Here is an 11842-nt window from a genome sequence, read left to right as displayed (position 1 = left end):
ATTGAGCGAGTTATTCTGTATTTCTTTTGTGCAAAATATTTACCATTATCCTCTATAGAATAGCAGCATGTAATTACTTAAATACAAATGCTAAAGTAATTTTTACTGTTTGTTTTCTTTTGGGTGTAATTCCAGAAATGTGGGAGCTACTTTTCCAAGGCTTTTGAACTCAAACGTGGAACAGAAGGAAGACGCAGGGGGACAAACATACACCGCTCAGTGTTATTTTCCTTGCACGGGAAAAAAGAGTCATTTTGAGATGAGCACTGGAGTCTCAAGTTCTCAAAGGTTTGCATAACAAACAAGAGACACATTGTGGGTTACACCTCGGCTTTGAAGGCTTGCCACTGTCAACTGAAGCGAAATGGCGAGGTTTAAAGCCTTAACTAAGTTCACAAGGAAAATATTTGGCCGGAGAGTTCTGGAAAGCTTCCTCTCTCTGAAGTAGTTTGTCATGCGGTACCAATGTGAACTTTGTTGACCTTGAAACGTTTTTTTTTTTTAATCAAATAGAAACTAGTGACACTTTAGTAAAATTTTAAGTCAAGAACCCTCTCCTGGTGGCTCCAGCTCCATTGCAAATGCAGGCGAAACGGGGAATCTGCAGAAGAGAGCTTTATTATTTGTAAATGAAGCCTGCCAAAACCTTCCCGAAATAGCATTCAAAGACCCTTTTAAGGTCATGGATCCTGAACAAAGCCAGAAGAGCACAAAAAAGGCTGAGGAAAGTCCAAGAAAGAGGCTTCCCAAAGGAGAGACTTTCCAAGGCAGCATTTCACCCGCAGCCGCGTACCCGGGCAGCTCGGCCCCGGCGCAGGGGGCGCCCCTCCGGGACGTCATATCGCAGCAGCACTTTTCTGGTCCCGTGCCGGCCCCGAGGGAGGAGGCGCAGGAGACGGCTGCCCCCCAGAAGCCAGCCAAGCCCTCCTCTTTCGACCACCCTCCCCACGTTCCGCAGCTTCAGCAGCACGCCCTGTCACCAGCATTCATGTCTCCGGGGAAGCCGGAGCACGTCCTCGAGGGCCCCACGTGGCAGCTAGTTGATCCCGTACGACCAGGCCCCTCCGGCTCCTTCTCATCGCCCGGGCTTCACTCTCACCACGGCCAGCTCTTACCTTCCCATTCACCGATCATTCCTGGAGAGGACGTGCCGTCCGTTCAAAAGGTCTATATCCCTCGCCCGTCGCAGGTTTCCCTAAAACAAGCCGAGGAAGTGCACAAGAAGGAAAAGAAACCTCAGAAGCCGGGCAAATACATTTGCCAGTACTGCAGCCGGCCTTGCGCGAAGCCCAGTGTGCTCCAGAAACACATCAGGTCGCACACGGGCGAGAGGCCGTACCCTTGCATTCCATGTGGCTTTTCTTTTAAGACTAAGAGCAATTTGTATAAACATAGGAAGTCGCACGCTCATCGAATCAAAGCTGGGCTGGCCTCAGGGATTGGGGCGGAGATGTATCCGTCGAGCCTGGAGATGGAAAGGATCGGCGGGGAGGACTTCGAGGAGCCGACGGAAGGGGAAAGCACGGACTCGGAGGAGGAGACGGGCGCCATGCCGGGCCACTCGGTCGAGCTGTCGCCCAGGCAGAAGCACTCGCTGCTGGCCGGTAGTTTGCTGAGCGGAGGGAGCCAGGGCTCCAGCCACGACCGCTGCTCCTTGTCTCATTCCAGCATGTCCCAGTCTCTGGAGGACAGCACCCAGTTTGCGGAGCCACCGTCAGACCACGCTCTGAGCCATAAATCGGAAGACACCCACACCATAAAGCAGAAGCTTGCGCTCCGCTTGAGCGAGCGGAAGAAGGTCATAGATGAACAAGCGTTCCTGAGCCCTGGCAGCAAAGGCAGCACCGAGTCGGGCTACTTCTCGAGGTCGGAAAGCGCAGAGCAGCAGATCAGCCCAGCAAATACTAATGCAAAATCTTATGCAGAAATTATTTTTGGGAAATGTGGTAGAATTGGGCAAAGGACTGCGGCATTAGCTGCAAACACAACCCCGGGGTTCCCGCACCTGTCTACCGAAGAGAAACCTAGCATGGTACCGTTATCTGTGCCTAGAACACAGGTTATTGAACACATCACTAAGCTAATTACAATTAATGAAGCCGTTGTAGATACCAGTGAAATAGATAGCGTTAAGCCTAGAAGAAGCTCTTTATCTAGACGTAGCAGCATTGAATCTCCAAAGTCTAGTGTATATAGAGAACCGTTCCAGTTTGATATCAAGTCTGGTTCCAGTAGCCAGTTGGATGCATCCAAAGTGTTGACATCCCACGGCGAAAAGATGAAGCCCGAACAATCATTGTTGTCACTTCAGCAATCCCACAGTGCCACAGAGACAGTGCCTCTCCTAAGAAGCCACTCAATGCCTTCTGCTGCATGCACTATGAGCTCCCCGCACACCTTTCGCGGTAGCTATTCGTTCGATGATCACATCATGGAGTCTGAAGTCTTAAGCCGCAGTCAAGCGTTTTCTTCCCATCCTCGAATGCTAAAGCGACAACCAGCTATTGAGCTCCCTTTGGGAGTGGAGTACGTCTCGGAGGAGGTCAGCTCCGCGAACAAAGAAGCTGTTTCCAAACCTCCCGAAGAGCCTGAAACCAAGGAAAGCGATCTTACCAAAAAGTCACGGAAGGGTCCGAAAGCTAAAGGATTCATGTACGAGTGTAACATATGTGGTGCTCGGTATAAGAAAAGGGACAATTATGAAGCCCATAAGAAATACTACTGTTCAGAACTGCAGCTCTCCAAGCCTCGTTCTTCCACGTCCCATACCTCTTCAGAGCCGGAGAAGAGCGCTGCGGATCCCGACGCGTGGCCCCAGATGATGCATTACAAGCTGGGGAGCACCTTGGAGCTCACTCCGCTCCGGAAGAGACGGAAGGAGAAGAGTCTCGGTGACGATGAGGAGCCTCCGGCTTTCGAGTTGTCTGACACTCCTTCCTCCAGTACTGCGACAGGGCCTCAGTTTGCAAACCCAGCATCATCCGATGTTGCTTTAAACCTAACCCGCGAATCCATTAAGTCACCAGCAGACCCGGGTAAATCCGCACCTTCGGATGTCAGCGCCGGCTTTCATTCCAGGAGCACCAAACCGGCTTCAAGCGCGGAGGGCAAAGAGAGAAGAACAACCTCGAAGGAGATCTCTGTGATCCAGCACACGAGCTCCTTTGAGAAGTCCGACTCCATCGAGCAGGCGAGCAGCTTGGAAGCAGAGGAGAAGCCCTTGTCGCAGTTCTCGCCTCAGCCCAGCGCCCAGCCCAGCCGGCCGCCCCACTCCCTGCAGCCCCGGCTGGTGCGCCAGCCCAACATCCAGGTCCCTGAGATCCTGGTCACAGAAGAGCCTGACAGACCAGAGACAGAGCCGGAGCCTCCTCCGAAAGAGCCGGAGAAGACGGAGGAGTTTCAGTGGCCGCAGAGGAGCCAGACGCTTTCTCAGCTCCCTGCGGAGAAACTCCCACCCAAGAAGAAGAGGCTGCGGCTGGCGGAGATGGCTCAGTCCTCCGGAGAGTCCAGTTTCGAATCCGTCTCTCTCACACGAAGCCCAAGCCAGGAGAGCAGCATATCCCACGGCTCCAGCCACTCTGTCTCGTTCGATCGTGACGATCACAGCAAGGCAGAGTCAGCCGGCCAGCCCTCCGAGTCCCAGCCCAAGCCTCCCGGCCTCGGCTCACATATGTTGATGGTTCCGAGCCACCATCACCATTCCAGGGAAATGCGGAGATCCGCTTCTGAGCAGACGCCAAACGTGTCCCATCCTTCCCAGATGTCAGAGACCCGCAGTAAATCGTTTGACTACGGGAGCTTGTCGTCCACTCCCGCCTCCACCCCCGGCCCCTCGGCCCCCCCGGAGAGGAGGAAATGCTTCCTCGTCAGGCAGGCGTCCCTCACCAGGCACCCCGAGCACGACCCAGACCCGGCCCCCACGGCCCGAACAGACACAGAAGATCCAATTCCGTCTTCAAGTAAATCTCCTTCGACAAGTTTGCCCCATCAGCCCACATCTTCATCCCCTTTGCCGTCTCATGGTACCTACCCCGGTGAAAAGAGCCAGCCGAAGGACAGCCCTGAGCCGGCGTACACCCAGCCCTACACAGAAGCTCTGCAGGTGTTTCACCACCCCGTCCCACAGCTAACGCTGCACGAGAAGCAGTTCATGTCCCCGCAGGTCTCCATCCTCCCCTACCAGCCCCTCCTGCCGCAGCCGGGGCAGTCTGCGGAGCTCTTCGCCGCGCACACCATGTCCGACATCCTCTCCGCTCAGTTCTCCGTGCCGCAGATTCCTCCTTCCATATTTCAGACTCCGCCGCTGCCTCTCCCGCAGACGCTCCTGCACCCGGGCCCGCTCCACATCGCTCCCCCCTTGATGCCTCACCCCGCCGAGGTGCCGTTCAGGCAGCATCCCTCGTTCCTGCCGGTGCATTACCCCGGCTCCTCGCCCATCCCCTCAGCCTTTTTCCTGCCTCTTCAGTCTCAGTTTGCTCTCCAGTTGCCAAGTGAAGCTGGCGGACATTTGTCACCGATCAAATCCAGTTTATTCCCAGCGGCGGGAACCTCCAGTCTTTCTCTGTGCACAGAATATGGCTCCGACAGCAGGTTGCATCCTTTGACCTGCACGACGAGTCCTTCGGTGTCCATATCCACATCCCAGCTGGTTGTTCCCACGCGCTCAGACCCGATGGTGTCTCTTGTTGTCCCCGTTCGCATACAGACAAACATGCCGTCCTACGGGACTGCCATGTACACAACGCTTTCCCAGATCCTGGTCACTCAGTCCCAGTGCAGCTCCTCTTCTATTGTTCTCCCCAAATTCGATGATCGCCAAGCCAAGGGTACCCTGGTGTGCAGTGCCGATGTTCACGGGCTGGGCTTCGATCTGGCACAGATGATCACCGAGGAACAAAGAAGCATTTTCCAGAGCCCGTATCTGAGGGTGCCCCTGCCCTTGCCAGAACGGAAGGGCTACATGCCGCTCACGTCCCCCTCAGACAGCGTCCTCGGGCTGGAAGGAGGCCCCTCGACGGTCGGTGGAAGCAAAAGGATGCTCTCTCCAGCTGGCAGCTTGGAGCTGACAATGGAAACACAACAGCAGAAGAGGGTGAAAGAGGAGGAGGTGTTGGAAGCAGAAGAGAAGTTGGAAGTGGTGAAGCCACCCAGCGCAACAGAGGAAGGGAAAAAGCAGGATAAATCTCACTTCCTTGCAGAAAGCCAAGGCAGGGTCGAGGTTGAAACACCACCTGGTTTGTCCTTAGAGCAATCGGAGCCAAAGGAAATCCCAAGTACTTCGCAGCAAGCTGTGTCCCGTTCGGGTTCTCCAAGTTTCGAGGCGTTGGAGGAGTACGAGCAGCCGGCTGGCAAGCAGTTCCTCAGCAAGGCACCTTCGCAAGCTGTGAAGAAAGAAGACTCCAAAGAAGTGGTGGAGCCGCCTCCACCGAACCCTCCAAGCCCTGCACCTCTCTCGGAGGTCCCTCGTAGTGCAATGAAGTCTCGAGAAGGTACGGACACGAAGAAGGTACTCCAGTTCCCCAGCCTCCACACAACCACTAATGTCAGTTGGTGCTATTTGAACTACATAAAGCCAAATCACATCCAGCAAGCCGACCGGCGCTCTTCGGTGTACGCCAGCTGGTGTGTCAGCTTGTACAACCCCAACCTGCCGGGGGTCTCCACCAAAGCGGCCCTGGCCCTCCTGAGGTCCAAGCAGAAGGTGAGCAAGGAGACCTACACCATGGCCACGGCTCCGCGGCCAGAGGCGGGCAGGCTGGTCCCGGCCGGCTCCAGGAAGCCAAAAATGACAGAGGTAATGCAATCCTATCTATTTCTCCTCATCCAGTTGGATACGTGGGAAGAGGGGGACGAGGGCCGGGGAATTGCTGTTCTTAGTTTCATAGGAGTTTATTCATCCCTCTCTCAGTTTGGTAAGCACTTGTTGTCGGTGAAACTTTTAGAATGAAGCTAAAACCCACTGTAATAAGGCAAAAAATGCAGGCTGCCCCAGGGCAACGGGCCACGTTTCTGTCCTCCGGTTTCTACTTGCCTTGTAATGTAAAGAGCATGTAGGAATCGCCACGCGCGGGAGCTGCCGCTGCTCGAGCACAGAGGATTACACTCCATTTGCATTTGTCTTGATATTTCAAATAGCTTTACAAGTTTTTTTTCCCCTCGTGAATGCTGTTATAATTCCCTACATTTTGCGTGTTATAAATGAAAAAGGATTACCTTGGGGAAATGGGATTCCGTCTGGTTGTGCATCTACTGATCTCGCATTAATGAACATGGAGAGGTATGCTTAAAAGTATTTAAAAATATTAAAGGGAGATTTGCAAGTGTATTTAGGGCTCCGGAGAAGCGCAAAGGCATGCAGTGATGTTTCTGAAGGCGCTTCAGTGGGTCGGACATGGACCCTTGTTACAACACCCGTGTCGCTTGGTCCGTTGACTTACGGCCCTTTGCTGCGTGCCTGCTTTTCTGGGTATCTATACTTTATACTTTATAGCCGGTCTTTGGCATTAGAGGAGCAAAGCAAACGGCTTCGCAGGGCAGAGCTCACAGAGGAACTGGCCGCGTGGCACAGGAGTGTTTAAGACACTTGTGGTAGCTGCCAACTGTTATGCGTCTCATTTTGAGGCCAGACTTTTCCCATTTGGTTAATGCCGAACTGTACAGATCCCTTCGATCCAGATCGTGCTCATGTAGATTAGCAAACAGAGTCGCTCTAAAGATTTTGCAATTTGATATTCGTATCAAGTCAATTTATATTGATGGATCATTCACTTTATTTCTGTATCATGAAATGAACTCTGAATATTAACTTTATCATTATCACTGCCGCAGCTGCTGCTTATAAATATGTCTTAAAATACACAGTACAGTCGCTTTGATTCAATCAGTCTCTATTTCTCCTCAGTATTCCCATCATTCTCCTGCAGAAATCCAAGCCGCAGAGTTTCTAAGGAGATGGGGCAGATACTCACCCGTGCGGTGCAGTAACCGCTCTAACTCTTGCTGCTGATGCGGTATTTTCAAAAGGTTTTATCTGAGCGATGCAGGAGCGTCTTGTTCCCGTTCTCTAGAAGTGCCTGTGCTCCCCGGGGCTGCGCTCCTCGCTCGGTGCCAAACCGCACACCGGCGCCCCGGACCCCCGGCCCGCGTGGCCCCGCGTTGAGGTCGAGCTGCAGGCAGGAACGCTTCACAATGCATCAAAATGTGCATTTCACTGCATGCGTTTGCTCAAAAACCTTTTACACAAACCCCTGGAATTTGCTGGCAGTTAAGCTTTTCATGGGACAATCTATTAAAGTAAGAATTAGTCCCACCGAATTCACCTGGAAAGTGGTGCAGCCTACATCTCCTATTAATCACCTGCTGCTTAAAGGAGTGCGGTTTGCAGAAATCCTCTTAATTTCAGTGGAGATAAAAGGACATCATGCCAAGCAGAGAAATGTTTTCGATGAGGTGATCAGAGGGAGGGAAATCCCCGCTTGGTTTTAAAATCCATCCGCCCAGCGCAGGTAGGAAGCGGCGCCGCTGGTGCTCAGGAAGGTGCGGTTCGTAGGTGCTGCAGGGCAGCAGCGTCCGGCCAGGGCTGGGAGCTCAACCCTTGGTTAACCTGGCTCCAGCTATTTCTTTATGTAACTATAAGTTGTCAGTCAACACAACAGACAATGTAAACCAGCGCTGATATTTTGTACAATGATGCATGCAGCAAGCTACTAGCAAGCAGTAGGACTGTGTGTGCTGTCTACATACTCGGCTTGATTTTTAAATGATCAGTGTGATTCCCTGAGCTGCTCGATTCTGAAGTGACTGTAGGTGCAGCGTGCATGTAGGGATGGCTAATTACGCTGTATTGGGCTTGCACACTTTGTAAATTAAACGAGATTGTACAAGGGGATAGTAGCGACTGTATGATTTTGGCTCTCTCTGGTGCCTTTCGTCTGTCTATGTTTTGTGCTTTCGAAAGTTGCAATAAATAATCCTCATGCTACATCTAGAAAGTCAATTGTTTTGTATTCCTCAGTAAATAAGGAGCTGACCTGGGAGGGTTGTCCCCAGCATTGTCACCAGCGGGTAGTTCCCATCAGGAGGTGAAGCCCTAATGGCCAGGGTTTAATCTTTGAAGGTGCTCAGTGTGTCTCCAGCCGCCACTTTCCTCCCGGCACCGACACCTCCGTGCCCAGACACACCAGTTCGAGACCATTTCTGCCATTCAATTGTTAAAATGGTTCCTGGGCTGATAGTTCTCTCCCAAGAAATTCCTGAGCACGTCTAGGGAGGCAGGACAGGGACCGTTCCCAGGAGGCGTCTGGGAAGGGTACGTGTGTTTGGCAGTGGGGACGTGGGCTGACCTGTGTGAACTGGTCCCCAGGGCAGAGAGCAGCCCCAGGTCCATTTAATGCTCTGACCGGAGCTCCTGAAATTACTGGGCAAACATGAAATAATAGAATTACAGAATGTTTGGGGTTGAAGGACCTTCCCAGCCCCCCAGTGCCCCCCTGCCATGACAGGGACATCGTCACCAGCTCAGGGTGCTCAGACCCCGTCCAGCCTGGCCTGGGGTGTCTCAGGGATGGTTCATCCACCCCCTCTCTGGGTACCTGGGCCAGGCTCTCACCACCCTCAGGCAACAATTCCTTCCTCATGTCCAGCCTGAATCTCCCTCCTTTAGTTTAAACCATCACCCCTTGTCCCATCACAACAGGCCCTGCTCAAAAGTCTGTCCCTGTCTTTCTTATCAGCCCCTTTTAAGCACAGAAAGGGCATAATAAGGTCTCCCCAGAGCTTCTCTTCTCCAGCTGAGCACCCATCTCTGTCACCTGTCCCCAGCAGAGCTGCTCCAGAAACATCTGAGCTCAGTTTTGCAAAGCTGTGTTTTAGCCAGTCAGTCCCTTGTGCTGCAGACGTGCAGGTGGCAGCAGCGGCGCGCTGGCCGGGTTCTGTCCCGCTGCATTTCACGTCTCAGTTTCAGCTCTTGGCTTCCCATATAACCGTGGGAGACAAAGAGGCACTTCCTGGGTGATTCACCCCCCTTGAGATCAGTGTCCGAGGCAGGGCCGCTGAATCACCCTGGAGATCCGCAGCTCTTTCCAGCAGCTGTAAGGAGTCAAGGGTGACCAGCTCTGCTTTAGACTTCTGCCAGTTTGTTGGCTACATTCAGGCTAAAATCCCTCTAATTAATCCCTGGTCTCTCAAATGTCTTTAATCTTTTCCCATAAATTATATATGAAGTGAGGATCTGGGTAAGTCAGTTGAACTTAAAAGATGTTCTTGCACTTGTGTAGGAAGTTCCCTGGGTGAAGGGCGATCTGCTCTCCTCTTTGGGAGCCTCCGAGGCTCCTGTTGTTTGTGAGGTGAGGTTGTAGGGGGGCAGACCCCGAGATGTCATTCTGGGTGTAGGGAAGCTCCCCTTCCATCGGACAGAACTAGAGAGGCAGCTCTCACATTTCCATCCATATACTGTAACAAATCACATTGCACATGCTGGAGGGGATGTCCGTGCATGACTTAAACCTGGGGTTAAAAAGGAGTGACAAGTTTCCCAGTGAAAAAACGAATTTTCACCTCGGGAACATCTGGGGAGGTGGAGGATGTTCTCTCCCGTTGGTTTGTGGCTCTCTCTGTAGCGCGCCCTCGGCAACAGGGGTTTGGTGAAAGGAAATCGCCCGGAGCGCCGACTGTCGAGCTTGGGCTTGATTTATATCAGGTTCAGATGGCTGAAGTCCAAATGTATGTGTGTGTGGGGGAAACCCAAAGGTTGAGGTTAAATGTGTGAATTCCACAGATGCCTCCTCTCTAGAGCTCTGTAGATGTGTTCGTTACCCGAGCGCAGAGCAGTGGGGTGGGAGCAGGGACCCTTGGCTCAGGGCTGCCCAGCCAAGGCGCTTCTCCTCATGCCTCACTGTTCCAGCTGGCCAGAGCTGAATAATATTGAGCCACCATATGCAGGGGGGGATTTAAAACGTTTTCAGCGGTCCCTGTCTGTGTAACATAACTAGCAGGGCCCAAAACCCAGCAGCAGAGGCCCTGCTCGTTAGCAGGATGTGCTAATTACTGCGCTGGGCTGCCCGGAGCAGCACGTGCAGCACGTTGCTGGCTCTTCTGAGGCTGTTTGGTCTGTATCTGTCTTAGAGTGATTTTGTATATAATCATGGATTGTTTTGCTCTTTTGGGGAGATAGGTTCATTTGCCTTCGCTCCTTTCTAATGAAGGTCGAAAAGACATAACTAGAGCTGAGAAGGAAGAGGATAAGAGAGGAAAATCAGAAGAAGAGGCTCTTGTAACCAAAAGAGGGGAGCCAGCGAGGATCAAGATCTTTGAAGGAGGGTAAGTGTCTCATTTTATTTCTTCTTTTGCGTTACGGTTGTACGGAGTGACTGATAACAGTGATGGCGAGTCAGTGGAGGTGGCCTGTGGAGCTGAGCAGGAGAAGGGCAGATATAGTTGGATGTCAGGTTATTTTGGCCCTCAGGACGGGTGGATACCCTGGACTGCATTGAGTTTTCGTTTTCTCAGTTGTCTTCAAGTTAACAAGCACCTTAATGTCTTTCCTGAGCGGCTGAGGAGCACAAATACATCCCGTAGCTGCCTCTGATGTGTTGGGGTGTACTTCCTATCTTCTAAATCTTTCCAGAGCTTTCTCCTGAAAAATGATATTCCTGATGGTTTTTACCCTTATTACAAGGAGTTGGGAAGATTTTTTCTGACATTTGGGTTTTGGGTGGGGGAGAAAAGAAGGGTTGTATTTATATAATTTTAATCCCACCCAACCAAAGTAGCTCAAACCAGAATGGATGCAAGATCTAAATTTGATGCATATCTTAATTCTCGGCTCCAGGTAGTTCGGAGTGCTCTTCAGTAATTCAGCGCTGGTCTAATACTACTGTTTATTGTTTCAAAAAGAAAAGATCAGCTGATAAGTAGCATGTCTGTGGGATACAATTAAAGTTCATACTTGAAGATCATCCTTCCTGTGTGCTGCAGACAAGCCAAAGAGATGCGAGAGATCCCTAGCAGGAGTCATCAATTCCACTCTTGCCATTGGGTGGTCTTGTTTCTTGTGTGTCAGAAGAAGGCTTTAATTAGTCGGTGGTTGTGGTTTTCTGCTGTTACCGGTTGAAGTTTGCTTTTATTTTAAAATGTTTCATTAGCGGCCGATCAAACCAGCCAACCAAAGAGAGCAAACGGGAGGGAACGTGTTTGCTCAGGACAGCTCGCCCCCTGCCCGCCGCGGCGCGGGCAGCTCGGGGTCGGAGACGCGTGGGCAGCGCGCGGTGGGCGCAGAGAGCACCGCGGTGATAGGAGCTGAAGGGACGTAGGGAGCGAGCCAGGGGGTGGTGAGAAAGCAACAGACGGAGAAAAGCGGTGGGTTCGGTACATTCCATCGCCCTCCCGCAGCAGATGGGACCCACCGAGCAGTGGGTTTTATTGCCCTAAAGCGCATGAGGATCCTTGGCTGGTTCTCCCGGGGCTGCGGCTGTTTTAGAGACTCTTGGGCTCCTTCCTAGAGGTGGCTAAAGAGGCTCAGTGTTAACGTGAATGAAAATCCCCGTACCGCGGAGGGTTTTGGGGTGAGACGCGGGGTGCTGGGCGCCAGCCAAACCGCATCCCCGCGCCCGCACCGAGGTGCTGTCTGCATCCCCAGCACAGCGGATGTGGAGTCACATTTCTAATGTAAATTTCTAAAATAAAGCAACTTCTCCAACACGTTCTGCATAAGCCAGCATCAGGGAACGCATTAGTCATCCTGAACGTATGCCGTGTTTTATTTTAAAGTTCCTGTAGCACGGACTGCAGGCAGCCGTCCTTCTGGATGCGAGACAGGATAGAGTAGCTGTTCAATGCCGAGCGC

At 52.3% G+C, this 11842-nt stretch overlaps 1 protein-coding gene across 1 annotated transcript in view; it reads left to right on the top strand.

Annotated features, from left to right (window-relative positions):
- Positions 1 to 550: 550 nt before the first annotated feature.
- HIVEP3 (HIVEP zinc finger 3) overlaps positions 551 to 11842 on the top strand; it is a gene marked incomplete at its 3' end in the record, with an annotated part of 44215 nt that continues 32923 nt past the window's right edge. The window contains exons 1-2 of the mRNA XM_080357573.1: positions 551 to 5794; positions 10172 to 10317. Coding sequence (XP_080213699.1) covers positions 683 to 5794; positions 10172 to 10317 — 5258 coding nt within the window. The 5' untranslated portion in view covers positions 551 to 682. The remainder of the gene's footprint in view (positions 5795 to 10171; positions 10318 to 11842) is intronic.

Source organism: Nesoenas mayeri (assembly GCF_963082525.1).
Source record: "Nesoenas mayeri genome assembly, chromosome: 21".
In the NCBI taxonomy this organism is placed as follows: Eukaryota; Metazoa; Chordata; class Aves; order Columbiformes; family Columbidae; genus Nesoenas; species Nesoenas mayeri.
Note: the sequence above shows the minus strand (reverse complement) of the source record. Positions and strands in the feature narration are given on the sequence as shown.